The sequence below is a fragment of the Ornithodoros turicata genome, chromosome 4 (assembly GCF_037126465.1).
Source record: "Ornithodoros turicata isolate Travis chromosome 4, ASM3712646v1, whole genome shotgun sequence".
Taxonomy (NCBI): Eukaryota; Metazoa; Arthropoda; class Arachnida; order Ixodida; family Argasidae; genus Ornithodoros; species Ornithodoros turicata.
In genome coordinates, this window is record NC_088204.1 from 8,553,841 (window position 1) to 8,575,635 (window position 21,795).

Consider the following 21,795-nt stretch of genomic DNA (forward strand, 5'->3'; position numbering starts at 1 on the left):
CATCACCAAGTTTTTGGTTTCGGTTTCGATCGACCGAGCGGAATTCGCTTGCACTTGCGCACCTGTAGCAGCATGGAATATTCTAACTACGCAATACAAGAAAAAATATAGAATGTCCTTACGTGGCGGATGTTGATCTGTTCGGAAGTAAAGCAGTCGACGAGGTTGTCAAACGTAGAAAGCCGGAAAGGAAACGGCATCCGGTGACTCGAAGGAAGTTTGCAACATTCTCCACTCATAATCTCATATAGTAACGTTCCACAAGGCTGGAAGCACCCCGTTCACAATCTTAATGGATATGATTAATAACTACCGCATCGCTGTCATCTGTCTTTTAGTGCTGACGGGAAAACTGGATAGTGGTAAGATTTGCGCATGGACTTATTTTTTTCGCGTTTCACAGACAATTCAAGCGAGACGCTGCGAGATACTGCCAATATGAATTGCATAAAAGCTGTACAGTTTTCCCCACCAGCGATTTGTCCCACGTACTAGATTACCTATTTGTGAGAACCGCCTGTCTTTTTCACGAAACTGTAACGCCAGCATTGCTCAATAAGTCGGTCGAGATAGCTGTTGCGTCTAACCTGACAGAACAGGCCAAGTTAGACGCGCGGAAACGGGATCCTCCATCCTTCTTGCAAGTAAAGATTTTCTCTCACCCTTTAAGCACGCGTTGACAGAGGCTTCTGGATGAGGAGCACCTTCGGCCACCTGAATCCCGACCGCAGCTCCTTCATCCAGTGTACTGCACCCGAAAATGTCCCTATCGCATTTTCCAAGGACGGCGGCGTAATGCCCATGTCCTTTCCCTACACCCAGCCTCCAAATACAAAGGTAATGGATGTGCAGATAGTGTTTCACGTAGTTCTATCGACGATGACGCTCGGGCGGCTGTTGGCAGGTGCTGATGCTCCACCGTCTTGGCAAGCAGGCACGCGTTGGTGTCTACAGGTGCTCCACCACTTCTGGTGGGATCGTTACCGACATCACCACCATCAAACAGCCAGCCACTACAGAGGCACACGTCTTGCCCTTGAAGGTATGCCTCCGTATAGTCAATACATTCACCACCACAGAAGGGGTTACCTCTAGGCTTACGTGACAGCGTACGCGGGAGATACGGTTCAGCTTGCGGTGACCAAGCGCGACCACTTGGACGTGCCACTTGTGTGGGCCCTCAAAGACAAGGAGTTGGAACGGGATAAGGAGACGCTCGTCTTGAAGAACGTTACCGTGGACGACAGAGGTGTCTACGAGTGCTTCTACGAGGGACATCGACAAGAGGCTCTGCACGCCTTCATCAGGCTCCATGTCGTAGGCAAGAAATTACTGGTAGTAGATTATAACGGAAAACGGGACACAGGGGAAATACCGTGGATAGTAAAGCTCGTGAAAAGCATTAAAACGAAAGTAGCCGTAGTTGACTATAGTTGCTCGGAGCCCCTTCTGGACGAAGTTCCAGACCAGGCAGAGCGTACAAAGTTCGGTTCGTTTTTGTCTCTCTTTTTCTCGTTTATACAGCGTTCTCATCGTCAACAAAATATATAATTTTGCACCTGCACACGAGGCCGTTCAATACAGCACAAAATATGTATCCCACCATAAGTTCGCTTTTCTTTATTTATTTTCTTTATTTTTTTGTTCAGCTGCGCTCGTATTAGTGATTTAGCCACACTCATCCCTACAACCCCGTAATATTTAAAAATAAATCTTGGCGACATTCATTCCCTTTCTTTTCCGTGGTGGTGGGGGGTGCTTGTTGTTTCAGCTTCAGACAACATGTCAGCAATGATACATAAGGTTGTTACAACGTAACTGTAATAATGAACCACCCACCACCCCCACCCAGAAAAAAAAAACATAAATAAATAAATAAATTGATCACCACCCCAGCGCTTGTGGTTCTATATACGTACACTACTGGCTCGTATATCACCAACAAAGATAGTCACTGGGCTCGAGATGGTGCTCCATCGATATCATTTTGGGCGTCGTATATAATGAGTGTCGGCCATTTCATAAAGGGAGAGTGGTGACTTCTACCAGAAATCCACCCATAACCCGCCACGTACAGTAACGCAGTGTCTCATGGTCATGGTGTATATCTCGCAGCATGTGGACGGGGCCGCTACGGACAAGCTTGCGAACATGACTGCCCCGCTTGTCGCAACGGCGGAGTTTGCCACGAGGACACTGGAAATTGCATCTGTCCGTCTGGCTTCACGGGGCCTCACTGCGATCAAGGTAGGACGCTTCAAAAAAAAAGAAAAGAAATATAAGGTGTACAGTACGAGAAGATGAACCCAAGCCGTCGTAAATATGAGAGTTGCAGCCACGTTCTTTATTGCCGGCAAACTGCTTTCGCTTTGATCCTCTTGATATGGCCATCTCAAAGTCAGGAAGGACACTTCTCTACCTGTTCTTGCCGAAGTCTTCCGCACTGTTACAGAGTCATGTGTAAGGATCCCCAACAAAGCGCCTTACGGACACAGTGTGTTCACCTCTGTCGTAAAAGACTGGATGGGTTTTTCTTATCCACCCAGCTGTTGACCTACAATGCCCATGAACACATTATTCCTAACCCATTAAATGAGGACGGCCCAGAAGGAGAACAGTCTCTGTTCGAAATATCGGCGGCTCTTGTCCTCATATCTGTTCACTGGATTTTCTAGCCTTTCATGATATATAGTCAGTTTGCCTTCAGTCATCGCAGATACGTGGTGCTTTGCTGCCCACTGGCTGGCGTTGCCTAATCGGTTCGCGAACCGAGGTAAAAAAAAAAAAAAAAAAAAAACTTGGGTATCCTAGACTCGCTCCCCCAAATTTGTAATGTACTTGATGATTACTTTAAAGTGCTTTGCAAAGTACCTTGTACAATGTTGAGGTACTTTGCCCATCACTGGTCAGGCTATGATTGACTGTACAGGGAACAATTCCGGAGCCTGGGTACCCGCTCCTCACGAACAGCGTGCTTGTTGGAATTCAACAGATCAAGGTCTTTCTACTTTGTATAACCACCACTATATATCTGCTTGACCAACAGCTTGCGGAGCCAATCGGGTTGGCACCAACTGTACAGAGAAGTGTGACGCAAAGGAGACACGAAAGGGTTGCGCCATTCATCTCTTCTGTGGTCCCGATCCTGTAGGATGCACCTGTGCGCCAGGATTCAAGGGTCATAGCTGCTCTGAGGGTGCGCCATTTTAAAACCAATATTTTCCGTTTGGTATCCCGGTCCTCTGAAATGATTACACGAAGGTTGCGGTATTCATTTTCTTCAGTGTGCCCGCGAGGCTTTTACGGCGCCGACTGCACACAGCGATGTCACTGCAACGTCCGGGGTAACTGCGACTCTATCACAGGACACTGTGAACAGGGCGGTTGTCTCGACGGCTGGACTGGGGAGTCGTGCCAAATATACGGTACGTACGAACCATTGTTCCCCGATCGACACGCATACCTTAGCTATTTGATGTAACTGATAGAGGGTGACCTCAGCACTACCCCGCCGACGACTGAGGGCCAAAACGTAGACTGCGATGCCGGATTCTTCGGGACCAATTGCTCTCGGAGGTGTAACTGCAAGGACGGAGAACCATGTCACCGCACCACAGGCGTTTGTCCTGGATCTTGCCAAGAAGGATTCGCTCGGTCTACGTGTTCCGGTAAGATACCATTGGCTTGTTCATACACTTGTATATTGTCTTGTCAGCATAGAGACAAATTCATTTCGTGTCATGACGACTTTCGACAAACCGTGACAGAAACTGCTTCTTCCGATAGAGTGTGTCCACGGCAGGTTTGGGGACAACTGCTCCTTCCACTGCCACTGTTGGAACGGGCACGAGAACTGCCGGAAGAACGGCACCTGCCACGACGGCTGCGCTGCGGGTTGGATGGGCCAACAATGTCAGGAAGGTACTGTACTGTCTTCTCAGTGTTTTTTTTTTCTCTCATTTTTTAACATCCTGCGTGACTTCCGGTTCTTACGCAGAGTGTAAGCCGGGAAAGTTTGGCCCTAACTGTGTCTACACGTGTCACTGTCACCACGGCAACGACGCCTGCGACTTCGCCTCTGGAACTTGCAATGGGTCTTGCGAGGCCGGCTTCACGGGTCACTCTTGCCAGGAACGTAAGCAGGACTCTTCATGCACGAGAGCTATCTCTCATGACGCCGTTGATTCTGTTAGAATGTCCGCTGCAGAAGTTCGGTGTGAACTGCAGCGGAACATGCGATTGCCAGAATGGAGGTACCTGCGACCCCGTAGATGGGAGCTGTACCTGCAGAGGACGCTACAGGGGAAAGGACTGCACTCACAGTGAGTTGTATTATTTTTCCGTGGTGTTATTATTTATTATTCCGTCGTGTCCTGCGAAAACTACGGAATTTGTGACATTGTAAATCCCACGTGTCTCCAAAATATTGTTTCTCTACAAGACGCGGGAATATATCATAAAATTAATTTCAGATTTTGAGACGTATGACGTCATGCGGTCCGCACCCGCAATCTAGCCTCACCACAGCTGTTGGCAGTCGCAGTTGCTTGCAACTTGGGGGGGGGGGGATCGAAGACGTGGGATGTTGCTAAGAGGCAGACCCCAGAGTTCCTGATGACATCACCTGCTTTTGGAGAATCCGAAACTATGCAATTCTGCGAGTTCTTTCGAAAATACGTGCATAGAAGTGCGTAATGTCCACTGACGTCATTGACATCTTGCGTATAGTGCGTATATGAGCGACGTTGATTTAGATTACGACATGAAATAAGTATTTTTCTATTCCTTGCTGGCACTTGTAAGTAAGATACGTTCTCTCTCGCAGCTGCTCCTCGGATCCAACCGCGCAATATCACAGAGATCAACGCCCGCGAGAGCGCTTCGTTGACTTGTCTTGTCGATGCCAACCCAGCTCCGACCATAGGGATGCATCTCGTGTGAGAACCTTAACGACCTCGTGGACAATAGGCATAGTGTTCGGTAGATAGCTAAAGTTTCGTCTATGTCTTTAGGTCGGGACACCTGGAACTACTGAACGTTACTACAGTGCATCTGGAGAAGGATCTGTACCAGGCAACGGCTCAAGTGAGCGGCACTCAGGATGGCTTCTACGAAGTGCGATGCGACGCTAAAAACAGTTACGGGCTCGGCTCAAAGATCCTTCCCGTAGAAATTGTAGGTGTGTTACACCTTATTTCAGTTTCAAACATGGAACGTAGAACTTTCTGTGGACTATGCAGTCGTGCCCTAGATCTCAGCATACTATCAAATGTGGCCGAACGGTCTTGCTGTAATCCAACGCAGGCGAATACTGGCGGGATGTGTTCGGAAGATAGTTCATTGGGATAATCTGGGGTAGTATAACGGTGAAGGCCGTTGAGGAAAACTATTCATAAAGCAATTCCATTGCCGAAGTAGACTTGATAGTACATTAATGTGCTTTTAAGTTTACCTTACCATATGGGACTCAGGGTAAGGTAAAAAAACAACAACAAAAGCAAAGCTTCAGAATCAATGAGTATACATGCTTAGACGCATTGCAGAAGTGCTTCCAGTACAGAGATCACATATTGTAGTGATTCTGCATATTGTTTTCACGCATACAATGATAATCCAGCTCTTGTTCTCGCGTGAACACCCAGCCACGCCGGTGCTGAAGGATCCTCCGGAAGTCAACATGTCCGTCGTCTCGGCGCAGGTGTCCTGGAAACCGTGGAAGTTCACTCCGGGATACGGCGGACGTCCTGGAGATGCCGTCGAGTACCAGGTATACAACTCTGCAGCAGGACATACCTGACAAGCTGTAGAATGTTCTGTCCACTCGCAGTTACATTATCGAGCAGATGGAGGTGACTGGAGCACAGCAGGAGACTGGCAAGTTGAGACCGAGAAGAACGTCACTGGCCTGACGCCGGACACCGAATATGACTTCGCTGTCCTTCTTAGACGAGCCAACGCTAATGGGGGCAGCGGAGATCCAGAGAAAGGCCAAATAAGAGCCAGGACACAATGTGGAGGTGATATTTCAAAATCATTCTACAGCCTCTATGGCGGACCTTTCAATGGCGACCTTGTCTATACAGAAGCAACGGTGGACAGCAAGCCGAAGGATATGAAGAGCGAAGCACTCTCCGCGCACGAGATCCAACTAGAGTGGCAGGTAAATGGCACATTGGGACGTGCGCTCCATCAGTACCACAATCTTAGTCTCACTAGAGGCCGACGGCGGATGACCTGCGATGCCACTTCCTGGGCTACCAACTACGAGTTCGAAAAGTAAACGAGACCACGTGGGTAGAGCACAATGACGTTGACTCGTCCGGAGAGCGCTACCTCTTGCGAGGACTGGAGCCCTACACGGAATACGAGATCGCATTGGGCGTTGTCACCTCCGCGTGGAGTAGCAACCACGTGGCCACTGTGCTCCAGGAGACGCTAGAAGACGGTACACGATATTTTAATACAAACTAATTCGGGTGCGATGATATCCGTAAGCTTTCTATTTGGTCGTCTAGTGCCTGGTCCAGTTGGTGCTCTGAAAGTGAAAACCGTGAATGCCACCTCCGTAGAGCTGTCCTGGAGTAAACCGGCAGCGCCCAACGGTTTACTCAAGGACTACCGTGTGCTGCTACGTCTACTCGATGCCGGCATGTGCGGAAACTCACCGAAGGACCACAATGAGTCGCTTCACGTTGCTCCTGACACCCAAGTAACGTTTTAATCTTTTACCGATATTATCGTGAATTTTCAGCAACTTACGTTTTGGAACATACTACCAGCGTTGCCAATTGGCTCAACTGGTGGTTATCCGGTGAATGGTGTCAACATGGGACAATAGGGGCTGACACACCATACGTGCTAAACATTTCTTAGTGGTTTCAATGAAACATTGCACTCGCGCGTTTACCCGCCCCCGTGCAGATGTCGCTCGCTCGCAGTCGGCATGGGCGTATCTACAGACCCTTCATAAATGCAGCACCTAAAGACAATACTCCATTCAAAAAAACAGATCTCGATCGACGAGCTGGTACCGAACTCCCTGTACGAAGTGAACGTCAGCGCTGGGACAGCCGTCGGCTACGGTGACCATTCGGTTTTAAGCTTCAGAACCTCGAAAGCAGGTATGTCATAGGCAGAGGGCAATGATATAACGACTCTACGACTTACTCCTCTTGAGCTTACTTTTAACAGAGCACTTAAAAGATGGAGACACATGCATGACTATATGACACACTGATGACCAAGTGCTCAACCATGATTGCGTTCTCTCCGTAATCCAAGTCTACGAAATATATAGTCTTAATGCATGCACAACATTGCGTACAATTATGTTATGGGTCATGGTAGTACGTCTCTGAAACAGCTCCCAGGGCTTCCCCGCGTAACGTGCGTATGACTTCCGTGGGAGGATCGTCTCTTTCGTTTTCCTGGGACAAGATACCCTGCTCTGACACCAATGGTGATGTCACATCCTACGGCTACGTTTTGCAACCCGCCCACCAGGCGTCGAGCATCGTGGTCAACACTACGGGTAATTTGAAGCGTACAATACGTCCACGCAAAAAATAAAAAAAGAAGGTCTAATTATCTGTATGCAGGCAGCACAGAGGTAACGGTCGACTCTTTGGTTCCCTTTCGCAATTACACTTTCCAAGTAAAGGGTGTAAATGAGGCTGGTGACGGACCTTTCTCGGCGCCTCTCCTTCAAGAAACTAAACAAGAAGGTAACGTTTCCTTATTTCTCAAATGGTAATCGAATAGCAGGCATGATGTCTACAAGAAACCTAGAAGACAAGCAACAACAAGGTGTATATATAGGCTCCGGCCCGAGTCTTGGTTGAAACATTACACCGCTTGACGACAGCAGCTCGGCATGCTCTCGCGTTATGGCTAAGAGTGACGGCAGTTGTACATGGGCGTTGCATGTCTTTTTCCTCTCTGTAGCACCGGGGTTCGTGGGGAGAGTCGAAGTGAGCAACGTTACAGACGCGAGCGCCCTTTTGAGCTGGGAGGAACCTGACGAACCCAATGGAATCGTAACACATTACCAGGTGCGGACGAGCTTTTATTGTCTGTGATCTTGAACGGATCTCAACAAAATGGTGGTTGTCGTTATAGGTGACTGTCCATTCAGACGCTGAACTACCTGAAACGAGCCTCGTCACAGAGACGGAACTGGAATTGCACGGTCTCCACGGAGGACTCAAGTACACTGTGGACCTGCGCGCAGCCACCAGTGCAGGATTAGGTCCCCCCAGCAACGTCAGTTTTCGAACGCTCGACCAAGGTATTAAAACTGAACACGTCTCACGTACGTAATTTCTCTTAAAGGAACTGTCGCATCCGTTCGGTCGATTCCGAAACTATAGCACCGTTTTACTACTCGTTCAACACTGACAATTATGCCGAAAATCAATTAGTGGAGTAGTTTCTGTGCAATTTGATGTAATGCAGGAGAAGAGCGGACGCCGGATGTTGAGAGTATGTCGGAATTCCCTCTCTGGAAATTGAAAAAAAAAAAAAAAACGTCATACGGACAAGTTCAATTAGAGAGCGCCCTTTGACGACCGGCTGCTGGCGACCGCAAGTCCCGGAGGCCTATCTGTGATCGGGCGCCGGCTTCCTTCGTGAGGGATACCTAGCTCCTTTTCCGTCTCTAAGGACACATCACAAATGGCCTTTTCCCCGCGTACTTTTCAACGTCTTAGGTGAACATCCCCACACTGCTTTTCATTTTCCGACTGGACTTCACTTCAAATCCGAACCTGCCCTCCTATGAAAGATGAAAGGCAATTTGTAGGCAAAAGGCTTTGTTTGTATCTGTCCCTTCTATGTTGTTCCAGCCTCAGAACATCAGTTTATCTCTCCTGCCCTCCTGTTTTCCTGGACCTGCTTTAGTCGTGACGTATGCCCGTCTCGCGAGGCCAACTACGGCAAGCGGTCTCACCAACTCCACCAACACTATAGCTGGGGCTTCCTCAGGTGCAGACGCAGTGCGAATCTTTAAAACTTGTTTATGTAATATGTAAGAGCTGCTTTCGGAAGAGAAATTTGGCCAGGTAGACTGTGAAGCCGTGCCAAATATTACCGTGTCGGTCCACACACGTTTCCGAATCACCTAGAGGCAATATTTTTACAAAATTAGGAACATCCATTGGTGGATCCTTAATGCATTAGCATAAACCTTTGATTCCTTCTTTTGCTTCCTCCTTTCGGTTCACTGGAGCATTTCTTGCATTTCTGGTGTCCAAATGCCGTGTACGACTTCTTTTGGGGGAATGTCCTTATGGAGAGACACCAGAAGGGCCTTGTGGTCGGTGAAGTGCCACGCCATGTACAGCACTTCGTCCACCGGATACGTCGTTTGCTAGACGTGGTCCACACACGTTCCTCGGTCGGTGCAGATGGAACCTTTTGGGGATGGCACAGCGGACAAAGCACAGAGAATACATATCTAAGGCGAACTGGTCTTTCACATCGTCTTGGCCTCCGCCTCTCGAAGTGCTGGGTTTGCATCCCGTCGAGCTCGTTTTGGCCCTTCTTCCATCGCGCGCTTCCAATGCTAGCGAATTAAAACTCGCCTGTCGTTTCCCGCTGGCTTTGTTTTTTTTTTTTTTTCGTTCAAGCTCCTCCTCCCTTCTAGTTCCTTTCTCGTGTCCGCAGATGGACACAGTTTCCGTTTTTTCCTTTGACGTGTGCTTTCTAATGACAACGCATTAAAAATAACTGTGGCTAAGCTGCAGAGTTTTGTTCGTGGACGATCTTTCATTCGCTTCAACTGCTGTTCTTGCCCAAGTCATGTTACTTATAGTACGTCAGCACACGTCGTCGCTTTGGCACACGTAAAATGACGATACACTAAAATTCACTAATAACAGCCATATGCCACGTAAGTGAGTGCATCGATGTTCCTCGGGGGGAATATCGGAGGTAGATCGTGCTTACAGAAGCCTCGTGGAGCGTTCGTTCACGGAACGTCGTGCTCGATGTTTCGCGCGCTGATTGGTGTTTCCATGGCGCACCCTTGGGACGAGTCTTCATTGGGGCTCCAATATAACGAACACCAGTAAAACGAAATTGCTCGAAGATCCTTCCCGTATACAAACTGTGGGTGTGTTAGCTACACATAATTTAGTTTGTCCTAATGTGGAATGTGTAACTTTCTGGGGACTAGTATGCAATCATGCCCTGCTTATTACAACCTATCAGCATCCTATCAAAAGTGGCTGAACGGCCTTATCGTAATCCAACTGGGGGGCGGGGGGATGTGTTTTTGAAGATAGAGTATGGGGTAATTGGTGAGGTAGTATAACGGTGAACGCAGTTGAGGAAAACTGATCATGAAGTCTAACTATACGAGTCTAACAATACTCGTATAACCACGGGACTCGAGGGAAGGTAAAACGTAAAATATGGCGTCCACAAAGCTTCAAATCAACGAGTACATGCTTAGACCCATTACAGAAATGCTCCCAGTACAGCGACCACATTTCGTTGTGATTCTACGTGTGTTAGAATTGTTCGCACGCATACATTGATAATCCAGCCCTTGTTCTCGCGTGAAAACCCAGACACGCCTGTGCTGAAGGATCCTCCGGAAGTCAACATGTCCGTCGTCTCGGCGCAGGTGTCCTGGAAGCCGTGGAAGCCCTCTAAGGGGTACGGCAGGCGTCCTGGAGATACCGTCGAGTATAAGGTATATAACCCTGCAGCAGGACACACATGACACACTGCAAAACGTTCTGCCATTGGGCAGTTATATTACCGAGCAGATGGAAGTGACTGGAGCACAGCGGGGGACTGGCAGGTTGAGACCGAGAAGAACATCACTGGCCTGACGCCAGACACCGAATATGATTTCGCTGTCCTTCTTAGACGAGCCAATGCTAATGTGGGCAGTGAAGGTCCAGAGAAAGCCCAAATAAGAGCCAGAACACTATGTGGAGGTGATATTTCAAAATCATTCTACAGCCTCTATGGCGGACCTTTTAATGGCGACCTTGTCAATGCAGAAGCAACGGTGGACAGCAAGCCGAAGGATATGAGGAGCGAAGCACTCTCTCCCCACGAGATCCAGCTGGAGTGGCAGGTAAATGGCGCAATGGTTGCATTCCATCAGTACCACAAACTCAGTCTCACTAGAGGCCGACGGCGGACGAACTGCGATGCCACTTCCTGGGTTACCAACTCCGAGTTCGAAAAGTCAACGAGACCACGTGGGTAGAGCACGATGACGTTGACTCGTCCGGAGAGCGCTACCTCGTGCGAGGACTGGAGCCCTACACGGAATACGAGATCGCATTGGGCGTTGTCACCTCCGCGTGGAGTAGCAACCACGTGGCGACTGTGCTCCAGGAGACACTCGAAGACGGTACACGATACTTTCATATAAACTAAATCGGGTGCGATGATTTCTGTAAACTTTCTATTGGCCCTCTAGTGCCTGGTCCAGTTGGTGCTCTGAAAGTGAAAACCGTGAATGCCACCTCCGTAGAGCTGTCCTGGAGTAAACCGGCAGCGCCCAACGGTTTACTCAAGGGCTACCGTGTGCTTCTACGTCTACTCGATGCCGGCATGTGCGAAAACTCATCGAAGGACCACAATGAGTCTCTTCACCTTGCTCCTGACACACACGTAACGTTTTAATCCCGATATTGTCGTTAGCTGTTCAGCAACTTAGCATCTGGAACACACTACCAGTGTTCCTCATGGGCTCAGATGGTGGTTGTCCGGTGAATTAGGGCAATATTTCGTAGTGGCCTTCAACGAAACGTTGCACCCATTTAGCCACCCACGTGCAGATGTCACCCGCTCGCAGTCGGCATGGGCACATCTTGCAGGGGTGTATCTAAAGACCGTAGCTTAAGACCTTCAAGACAATACCCCAGTACCTACTCCCCAGTTCAATGTACCTAAAGACAATACCCCAGTACCTAGACCCCAGTTCAATGTACCTAAAGACAATACTCCATTCAAAAAAACAGATCTCGATAGACGAGCTGGTACCGAACTCCCTCTACGAAGTGAACGTCAGCGCTGGGACAGGCGTCGGCTACGGAGACCATTTGGATTTAATCTTCAGAACCTCGGAAGCAGGTATGTCGTAAGCACAAGGCAATGATATAATAACTCTACAACACACTCCACATAAAAGATGGAGACAGCTCCCGCATGTACAACTGCGTGCCCTCTGTTACCGTTTGTCTACGTCATAGTTTTAACGCATGCACAACATGCATACATGATGGTACATTATATTACGAGTCATGGCAGTGCGTTTCTGAAACAGCTCCTAGGGCTTCCCCGCTTAACGTGCGTGTGACTTCGGTGGGAGGATCGTCTCTTTCCTTTTCCTGGGAAAAGATACCCTGCTCTGACACCAATGGTGATGTCACATCCTACAGCTACGTTTTGCAATCTGTCCATCAGGCGTCGAGCATCGTGGCCAACACTACAGGTAATTTGAAGGTACAATATAGGCACACACACCAAAAAAAGTTCTCATTGTCTGCGTGCAGGCAGTACAGAGATAACGGTCGACTCTTTGGTTCCCTTTTGCAATTACACTTTCCAAGTAAATGGAGTAAATGAGGCTGGTGAAGGACCTTTCTCGGCGCCTCTCCTTCAAGAAACTAAACAAGAAGGTAACGTTTCTTTATTTGTCAAATGGTAATCGAATGTCAGACATGATGTCTGCAAAAACCCTAGAAGACAAGCAACAACAAGGTGTATATAGGCACCGGCCCGAGTCTGGGTTGAAACATTACACCGCTTGACGACAGCAGCTCGGCATGCTCTCGCGTTATGGCTAAGAGTGACGGCAGTTGTACATGGGCATAGCATGTCTTTTTCCCTTTCTGTAGCACCGGGATTCGTGGGGAGAGTCGAAGTGCGCAACGTTACAGATACGAGCGCCCTTTTGAGCTGGGAGGAACCTGACGAACCCAATGGAATCGTAACACATTACCAGGTACGGACGAGCTTTTATTGTCTGTGATCTTCAACTGATATCACCAAAATGGTGGTTGTCATTATAGGTGACTGTCCATTCGGACGCTGAACTACCTGGAACGAGCGTCACCCCAGAGACGGAACTGGAATTGCATGGTCTCCATGGAGGACGCAAGTACACTGTGGACGTGCGTGCAGCCACCAGTGCAGGATTAGGTCCCCCCAGCAACGTCAGTTTTCGAACGCTCGACCAAGGTATTAAAACTGAACACGTCTCACGTACGTAATTTCTCTTAAAGGAACTGTCGCATCCGTTCGGTAGATTCCGAAACTATAGCACCGTTTTACTCCTCGTTCAACACTGACAATTATGCCGAAAATCCATTAGTGGAGTAGTTTCTGTGCAATTTGATGTAATGCAGGAGAAGAGCGGACGCCGGATGTTGAGAGTACGTCGGAATTCCCTCTCTGGAAATCGGAGAAAACGTCATACGGACAAGTCCAATCAGAAAGCGCCCCTTTGCGAGCGGCTCCTCGCGTCTCCATGTCCCGGAGATCTGCGATGGGGGTTTGTCATTTCTGAGTTAGCGCAGGACGTGTTCGTACAGCCAGGAAAGTAACACCGTGTTCGAAGCGACATGGCCGCGTCAGAACTCACACTCATAAGCGAAAATCGGCGTATTTACAGGGGACTTTTCATTTACCTACTATATATTGCAAAACGAACACGAAGCAGACGAGCTCGGAGACAATGGCCTCCGATTGGTGCACCTGGTACGTCATCATGATGTTACTATCACTGGGGCTTCCTCAGGTGCAGAGGCAGTGCGAATCTTTAAAATTCGTTTATGTAATATGTAAGCCGTTTTCGGAAGAGAAATTTGGCCAAGTACACTGTGAACCTTTAAATACAGCTATATTTCCCTCGAAACCAGCTGTGGCTATGATTGCGAAAGTTTCGTTCGTGATGGATCTTTCATTCGGTGCAATTGCGGTTTTCGCCCAAGCCATTGTTAGTCAGACATCGGCATATGTTGTCGCTGTGGCACACGTAAAACGAAGGAAAAACAGTTCTGTACCGCGATAGTGATAGCCTCGATGTTCCTCGGGGAATACTGGAGGAAGATCATGCTTACAAAAGCCTCGTGGAAGGTTAGTACTCGATGTTTCGCGCGCGGATTGGCTTCGTAGTGCCCAAAAGATGTTTCCAATCCATAACGCACCCTCTGGATGATATCTTCGTTCGACATCCCTTACAAAAACAGTTTTCACCTTTTAGTGGTCCTCTTATGTACTTCTTTTATACCATGTCACCTTTCTATGGTTTGCTCCTTCCTTTGTACCCGGTATACAGACAGTCTACCTACCTCTTGTGCTTTTCCTTTAGCTTTCACCGCTGTGGTCGTTTTAACGACTTGGTATGCAGACTGTTGGTAGACCATTAATGTACCACTACAACAGCGCTTTCATGCTGTTCATTGCGGATGGCAATAATTTGGAATGTGGTTACTGATTACATTACACTTTAGTGACATTAATTTGACCTTGACCGCAAGCTCACCTGCAGTAAGTTTGTACAAGCGACACGTCAGAAAAATAAATAAAATCTTATATTCACTAAGAAAAAAGTACTAAATTTCTGATTAACAGTTGTATCGCAAATAATTCTACAATTAAGGGACTGCAGATGTTTATGCAATGGGGCAGCATCAGTGAAATCCACAGAAATTCAAGCATCACAGTAAGTGGAACAATTCCTAATACCAATATGTTAAGAGTCACGGTTACGTAATGACATGAAACAAACAGGAGATTGACACAGCAACAGCACACTGTAAAAAAATAATCGTGAAAAATACGGGCATATCGCCGCGGGCGCGATCCCGTGTTTTCAAATCACGCGCGTTTCCTGTTATTTCGCGGGGGAGGAGGTGTCTGGGCATGCGCACTGGATCTGCATGGCCTCCAGCAACCGGCACATGTGTGAGGAACGCAAGCGTGCCCCGACTGTCAAAATCGTCAAAGCCAAAGCTGTGCCTCACTCGTGGGCTTTCGCAATAAGATTTCGAAGGTATGTGAACTCTTATTATGTCCTTTATGCTGTCAGCTTTTTGGAATAAAGGGAAATATGCGCCGCCGTTGTGTGTTACCAAATACGTAGTGAATGGCGCCTTCTTCAGCGGAATGTTGTCGCCTTCCGCTGTGTTCTCACTTGTAACACTGTCGATGTCGTAGCCATGCATGTTCTTAAAATTTTCTTCTCAAACCACTAAAATGAGCAGTGTGTAACATTCTGGAACTAGTGGATCGGTGAGCGTTCATTCTCGTGGACATTTGAAATCGGCCGGGGTTCACCAACGCCGGTTAACGAGATTGAACGCTCAACCGAGATTGAGTACCCTTACACCTTTTTATTAATAATGTTAATTCGGGACGCAAGATTTATTTTAAATGCTTGTCAGTGCTGTCGAAAGAGAGTTGAATCGCACTTCCAAGTCGAGGGACCCTTGATTTAGTTTAACCGACGTTGATCGAATGAGGCCATTGTGTACAGCCGTCGTTCATATAGTTTTAAGTGTTTGCACTATTTATGAGGCAAATATCACCGCTCTATACAGAATGCATGAAACAAACATGTGGATTAAACAGCAGCAGAAATATTGGTAAAAGAGTTGCCGAGACGTATTTTTCCTTGTTCCGTATACGCTTGAGTATATCTTCGTTGTTAGCACCAAAAGCGTTCGACGACATCGCCTGATATGAACGGGTATCAAGTTACGGCACCGCACTGATGGCACACCAGCAAGCAGAGCCCGCTTTGAATGGGAAGAATAACGTTTGCGCGTCTCTGAGTTTAACGAAAATCTGACGAAGGGCACGATATAATGTGACGCGTTTCGTTAGCTGAGCGGTGTTTGCATGAAGTGATAGTGTTGCAGCACAATACTTTTTTTTGCTACACAGCTTTTACTCTGACGCAGACAACACCTGTTCCTTTTCAGGCATATTCCTCTATACGCCCTTTTTTAATACTTTCGTGGACTTATCTCTTTCTCTATTTTATTACCAAGCAGGGTCTGGGCGTATACAGACAAGAAGCAAGCAGCAAACGAGTATGTTCCCTTCTGTGAATGCAAGCTATCTCAAGTATACCTTTATGACTATCAAAGGCACTTCCAAATACATTCATCTATGCATAACGTATCTGTGTCATTTACCCAAGGAGACTGGAATGGAAGCCGCAAACAAGAAAGTTGCTGCAGCCCATATAGGGCTCCAGTGATGAACATGGCTGCCCAGGAAAACATATCTTTGTGTTGAAGCCGGTCTGTGCATATTTTAATGAAGACTATGAGGTCTGCACCTCGTTCCACACTGTAAGTTCTCATGCACCGTCTTGATTCTGAGAGTTCTGTGATAATATGATCATTGACACATTTCTTGGTGACACACATGAAAACGAAAATGTCAAAGATCAAAGTAATATGATTGATGTCTGAAGGTTGTGTCAGGGCGGGGTGAATGAACTTTAATTCAGACACGCAGTTCTAAAGGCAGCAACTAGGCAATCACAGGCGATTTTCTCCATTGTCTCTGTTTCCGGTCCATCATTGATACGGCAAAGTGCAGAGAAAAATTTTGCAAGGAGTAACGAGCGCACAATGCTTTATGGTTATTTTTTTATTATATATTTTGTTTGTGTTTAATCTTGCATATTTTCTTGTGTCTGATGATTATTATATGAGAGTTCAACTGTTTGCATTACTGAGTGAGGTATCCAATCTTTCTTTAGCACAAAGCTGGCCAGACAGCTGTGGAGTGAGGGCCCCCAACACCATGCCTCTGCTATTGGTATGAGGCTGGCTATATGGCTTCCATTTCTTGGAAGTTTTGTTTTACTGCTATTGGCACCTTGCAGTGGTCATTTCTTCTTCTTTGTGTAAAACATATTTCTGTTTTGTGCAACTGAAAGAAAGTATGCTGTCACAAAACAAGGATCTGTGCTGCAGCTGCAACATGGGCTCTCAAAGCATTTGCAGTCACTGCAATAGATTTATGTACATCTATCTCTCTTATAGGGTCATCACTACTACACTTCTCAGGCATTGTTCTTCCCTTGGACAATGACAAAACGCTAACTGCAAGGAGCGTGGAGAAAGGATTGGCGCTTCAGCTCGGAGTGTATTTAAACTACGATGTGCAGTGCCTGCCACCAACGTTTCTTATGTTACAATCCATGCAATGGTATGCGTTCTCATGTATTACACTCATCGTATCATAAATCGTTATCACGTAGTCGACAACTACTCCGCTGTATTCGTCCTTGTATTGTTCATTCTTACCGTGGGGTGAGAATAAGTTTCACGGTCGTGTGTTTCAAATGTTTCTTTCTTTCTTTTTTTTTGTCTTTCTATTCCTTGGTTTCACAGATACCGAAAAACCTGCTGCTGCTCTAGGCAACGTGGTGTTATTGGCAAACTTGGTTGTGATACATTGACTTGTGGACAGCTAGGTTTGCAAATTTTATTGTGCCAGTTCCTGGTGGCAGAAGAAAATTAGTGGCCTTCTCTAATTCATGAACAGATGGCCGACCTGCACATGAAGCTTTGAAGGCAGTTCAGCACCTGAGATGCTATAGCATGAAAAATTATGATTGTTGAAAAATGCCCTCCTTTTTATTTCACAGCTATTTTGGACACATCAGCACTGAAAGAGGAACAAAGCACCCCAATGGTAATCAAGCTTAAGTAGCATACCTGTTTGCGTTCTGTCACTCATCTGCGAACTGGGGTAAAGTTGAAAGGTAGGTATCCCATTAGCCCTTTCTTAGTCTGCAATTTGGTGCTGATTATTTCTGTTTGGTCCACATTTCCCAAAATTTCATACTTTTGACCGTTAACCATTGTGCTTTTGAGGCCCTATTTGTGAGTCTTGGTATTGTTCCTTGCATCTTCTGCATGTGTTTGTTAGGATAAGCTGAATACTACAGGGCACAACACAAATACTTCTGTGCTTTCACGTACTTTGTCCACGTATGTGCATTGTGCTTTTTAAAGTGCGCAGATTCAAACTGTGTGTTGAGCACTTCAGTTAATACATAAATATGTCTTGTCTTTTCGTATGCCTTACACTCAATGTTCTTAATTTCATGTTTTGTTCTGATTTCAGGAGCCATTCCAAGCTGCTGTGCTGGAGAAAGCTACTGCACTGTACATTTCAGTGAATATATTGCTTTATGAACACATAACATGTGGTGTGGGTGTCTGATAATGATACAGGCCAAACACTATTTCATGAAATGATAGACAGTAATTTTTACAGGCTGGTGCATGTTTCTATAATACAGTATCCAATCATAATAATGATTAGCCATTAAACAACAAGAACACATCTTTTAGCTCGGGTTAACACGTAATGTAGGAATACAGCGGCATGTGAATTTCACGATTTTGTGTCATATATCTCGAAAAAACATTTCAGTCTTTTTCACTGTGTTCACAATTAATACAGCTGCCATGCATTTAGAGTTTTTTTTTTTCTCAGGGAATATTGTTTGCAGTGCAGCTGGCACTTGTCTGTAAACTGCCTCACATCTTTCACATTTGTGCGCCTGTACAGTTGCAATATCATTTTTAGAACCACAAATTTAGAAAACGGAGAAGAAATGGAGGGGCCTGGCCCGCCCAGGGTATCCCTGGTGGGTAGACTTTGGCCAGACAGTGGGTAGACTTTTAGTCACCAAATTGTCGGTAGACGTTCTACAGGAAGGTGTGTTCCAATTGCCCATAAAAAGGTGACGTGGGTGGTAGACAGTCTGGATACTTTCTATACACAGTCTCATGGCTGGGTGATTAATGTTCTACCCACTTCCTGTAGAAAGGTGATCAATTTTTTTGTAAGGGATCTTCAAAACGAAATTGTTTGCATTACGAAGGGACGGTAACTCCATGTGGGTTCCAATACAACGAACACCCGCAAAACTAAATTGTCCAGATAGCGAAGGGACGGTAACCACATGTGTGTTCGAATATAACGAACTCCCGTAAGACGAAATTGTCCAGATAGCGAAGGGACGGTAACTCCATGTGGGTTCCAATATCGAACACCTGCAAAACTAAATTATTGGAGCGGAGTCCCTTGTAAAAGCCGAGCACTGGTGTCCGGATACACATAGCACGTTGATCCTTCCCGAGTCTTAAAAAGAATTGAAAAAGAAAAAAAAAAAAAAAGAAAGAGAGAGAGAGAATAGCTGACTTAACAACTCGTTTTATGAACATTATATTTCATATCCAGAACCAGACATATCTTTGGTTTACGTCTCGGGCGACCACTCGACAATAACCGTTAAGGTGCAAGTCTCACAGACGACGCAACCCAGGTAGGCCAGGGCTCCAGGAGCCCCTCCTAGCTAAATTGAAGCACACAAACAGGTATTCATCACGGCAGTCAGATCAACACTGCGTGCTTCATTTCCAGAAACTTGGACATTGTCCTCAGCGAGGCGAACGGCCCTTACGTTACTGCCACCATAGCAATGATGCCGAACTCGTCGCGAACATTCGTCGTCGGCGATGGATTCTACTACGGGAGCCACTTCAACGCTCCCCTTCTGCCAAAGAAAAAGTACAAAATTTACGCGCAAACTACGATATCTGTAAGTTCCGTAAGTACGGGTGCACGTCGCCCAGGTACCGATACCACTTACTCAATTTTTTTTTTTTTTTCAGTCAGTTCACGTTTCCTCGGACGTCATAACTGCGACTACAGGTATGCATTTCCGAAGCTCGCTATTGCCTTGTATTATTCCATGTACACTCTTCTTACACCGTGTATTTACACCAGTGGCGGATACAAGGGGGGGGGGGGGGGGGCGAAAAATTGTTTATACATTGGGTTCCCCTCCCCCACTACACGCTTCTGTCTGGATCCGGCCCTGATGCAAATGAGAACTCCACAGAGCATTCACAGAGCACTCCAGCGGATGCTCCGCAACACGTCATAGCATTTTGCTGCACGTCAGCACGAGCGCTCAACGTCATGCCTTTTCGTGCTTTCGTGGAGTGGAGCGGCCACAAGATATTACGTAGCAGACGACAGGGCTGATGATGTCGTCTGCTAGGTGAACAGTACGCCACTTGCGATATTCTGACGCAGTGCGAACGCTCAACAGAACATGAGACACACAACTTCCACCTCGCTAGCAGTTTTTCGCATTCCCATCCCATCTCAATATTCTGTGGAGATGTCGGCAGAGACGCACCGTGCGCACTCGTGTTCCAAGAGTAGTTTCGTGGGCGTCTGCTAGTTCGAGTGCCCTCGTTCGCGTTTTCTGACAAATCTTCTATGGTTCCTTCCAGCGTCGTTTCGATTCCCCCGGCATTTCTTGCGTGATATCTACTTCGCGCGTACATTCTTCCTCACTCTCTTCCGCAGACTTCTCGCCTGAAAAGTTGTTCGTACAGATGCCCAGTCAGTGTCCCAATGGCGTCAAAAGCGAAACTAATGTACCTGATGCATGCACAGCTAGTTACAAATACCATATTATAATTACATAAAGTAAACATTATACAGGGTGTTTTTTTTTACTATTATTTGCAGATTTTTAATATAAAAGCTATCTGAACAGCATATGTTGTTTTTTGCAGTTGAGTTATACGGACCGAGATGATGTAACAACTAGATGCGCATGGTTTCAGCTCATTTGCATAGCAAAACTCAGTCATCCAAATGGCCATATAACCCACCTGCAAAAACGGTACCTATGCTGTTCTCATAGCATTTTTTAGTAAAAAATCTGTAAAGAATAAAAAAAAAAACACCCTGTACGATTTACATTGTACCGATTATATTACGAGAACATGGTACTTTCCTACGACTTGCAACTGACGTTCTATCGCAGCCAGATCGCCAATCGAGATTCACTTGTCCACCTGATGTTCGATTTCTCAGGCCACGCAGGCAATGTTGGCGTAAGTGCAGTAAATCGGTTTTCTTCTACCCCAGATGCAGAACCCCAGGGCATCCCCATGGAGAAACTTGCCAGCTACTTCACGCTTCACTTCTCCATCCTACTTGTCGTCTCGACACTGCTCATTCTCATCATTCTCGGACTGATGTTGCACATGATTCACAAGGGCTCAAAGTGAGAATCACACTTTCACCGAGAGTTCACGTGTGGGCCATTTATGTAGGACGATTTACCGTTCCAGGTCCAAGACAGTCACAGTCTCTCAACAGAGCACCCCACCAGAAGAATGTATGGAGATGAATTTCTACTGCGTGAATGACAAGCCTGAAGTCGCCTACTTATGATCTGCCTCTGTAATTTGGTGCAGTTTGCTGCTTGGTGTGAATGTGGATCTTACAAAGTGATTCGGTCTTCTCTGTTTCTTTCTTCATTGGTAGAAGGGATGAATCGCTCGGATAGCAACCATCACAACAAATGTTACGAAATAGGTTGGCAAGGAAGGATGGAGAAAAAATTTTGACAGAATTTTTTGAAAAATTTTTACAGACAAAATCCGTAAACCGTCCGCTATGTTTCGTTTGCTATGCCAGATTCTGATTATGATGGGAGTAAAGGCCAGTGATGACCACTAACTACTTCTACAGTAGTTTAACTATAACTACTAACTACTTTTCAGGGGAGGTAGTTAAAACTACTTCTTTAACTACTGCAATGTATTTTAACTACATCTATAACTTAACGTTGTCCATCAACACCAATCCCATTCTATAGTGTTCTTGGACACCTAAATATGAATCACAAGTAGTGATAAAAGTGAAGATTTAGTACACATGCACGGCACAACTGCTCTGGACCTCCGTTCTCATCAAACAAGT

The 21,795-nt window shown here is 46.5% G+C and overlaps 1 protein-coding gene and 1 long non-coding RNA gene across 4 annotated transcripts; both read left to right on the forward strand.

Moving 5' to 3' along the window:
• The first annotated feature begins 232 nt into the window (after positions 1-232).
• Positions 233-21,324, forward strand: LOC135390935 (protein sidekick-1-like). 2 transcript variants are annotated; one of them, XM_064620937.1, is made up of 38 exons: positions 233-362; positions 671-837; positions 905-1,042; positions 1,096-1,321; positions 2,116-2,247; positions 3,047-3,196; positions 3,285-3,425; positions 3,489-3,668; positions 3,787-3,921; positions 3,998-4,135; positions 4,194-4,322; positions 4,826-4,937; positions 5,013-5,179; positions 5,643-5,767; positions 5,828-6,017; positions 6,084-6,160; positions 6,217-6,445; positions 6,516-6,709; positions 7,010-7,121; positions 7,364-7,531; positions 7,599-7,724; positions 7,945-8,051; positions 8,119-8,287; positions 10,572-10,696; positions 10,757-10,946; positions 11,013-11,089; positions 11,143-11,371; positions 11,441-11,634; positions 11,985-12,096; positions 12,290-12,457; positions 12,519-12,644; positions 12,864-12,970; positions 13,038-13,206; positions 19,246-19,330; positions 19,429-19,615; positions 19,680-19,719; positions 20,956-21,094; positions 21,162-21,324. In XM_064620937.1, the coding sequence occupies exons 1-38, from the start codon at positions 293-295 to the stop codon at positions 21,262-21,264; spliced, it is 5,433 nt and encodes a 1,810-aa protein (XP_064477007.1). In that variant the 5' UTR covers positions 233-292; the 3' UTR covers positions 21,265-21,324. The 2 variants fall into 2 exon arrangements, with proteins under 2 accessions (XP_064477007.1, XP_064477008.1); XM_064620938.1 differs by having other exon boundaries at positions 19,429-19,606.
• LOC135390936 (uncharacterized) lies at positions 13,236-18,199 on the forward strand. Of its 2 annotated transcripts, XR_010421837.1 has the most exons (7): positions 13,236-15,022; positions 16,026-16,064; positions 16,175-16,328; positions 16,745-16,803; positions 17,031-17,196; positions 17,639-17,755; positions 18,121-18,199. It is a non-coding gene; the product is annotated as an uncharacterized LOC135390936 (long non-coding RNA). The 2 variants fall into 2 exon arrangements; XR_010421836.1 differs by lacking the exon at positions 16,745-16,803 and having other exon boundaries at positions 13,256-15,022.
• Positions 21,325-21,795: the final 471 nt, after the last annotated feature.

Excerpts from the sequence above, each read along its gene's own strand:
- LOC135390935 (XM_064620937.1), top strand. The coding sequence starts at position 293 with ATGGATATGATTAATAACTACCGCATCGCTGTCATCTGTCTTTTAGTG. Across the intron at positions 4,938-5,012 it reads ACCATAGGGATGCATCTCGT|GTCGGGACACCTGGAACTAC; the intron begins GTGAGAACCTTA and ends CTATGTCTTTAG. Across the intron at positions 8,288-10,571 it reads TTTTCGAACGCTCGACCAAG|ACACGCCTGTGCTGAAGGAT; the intron begins GTATTAAAACTG and ends GTGAAAACCCAG.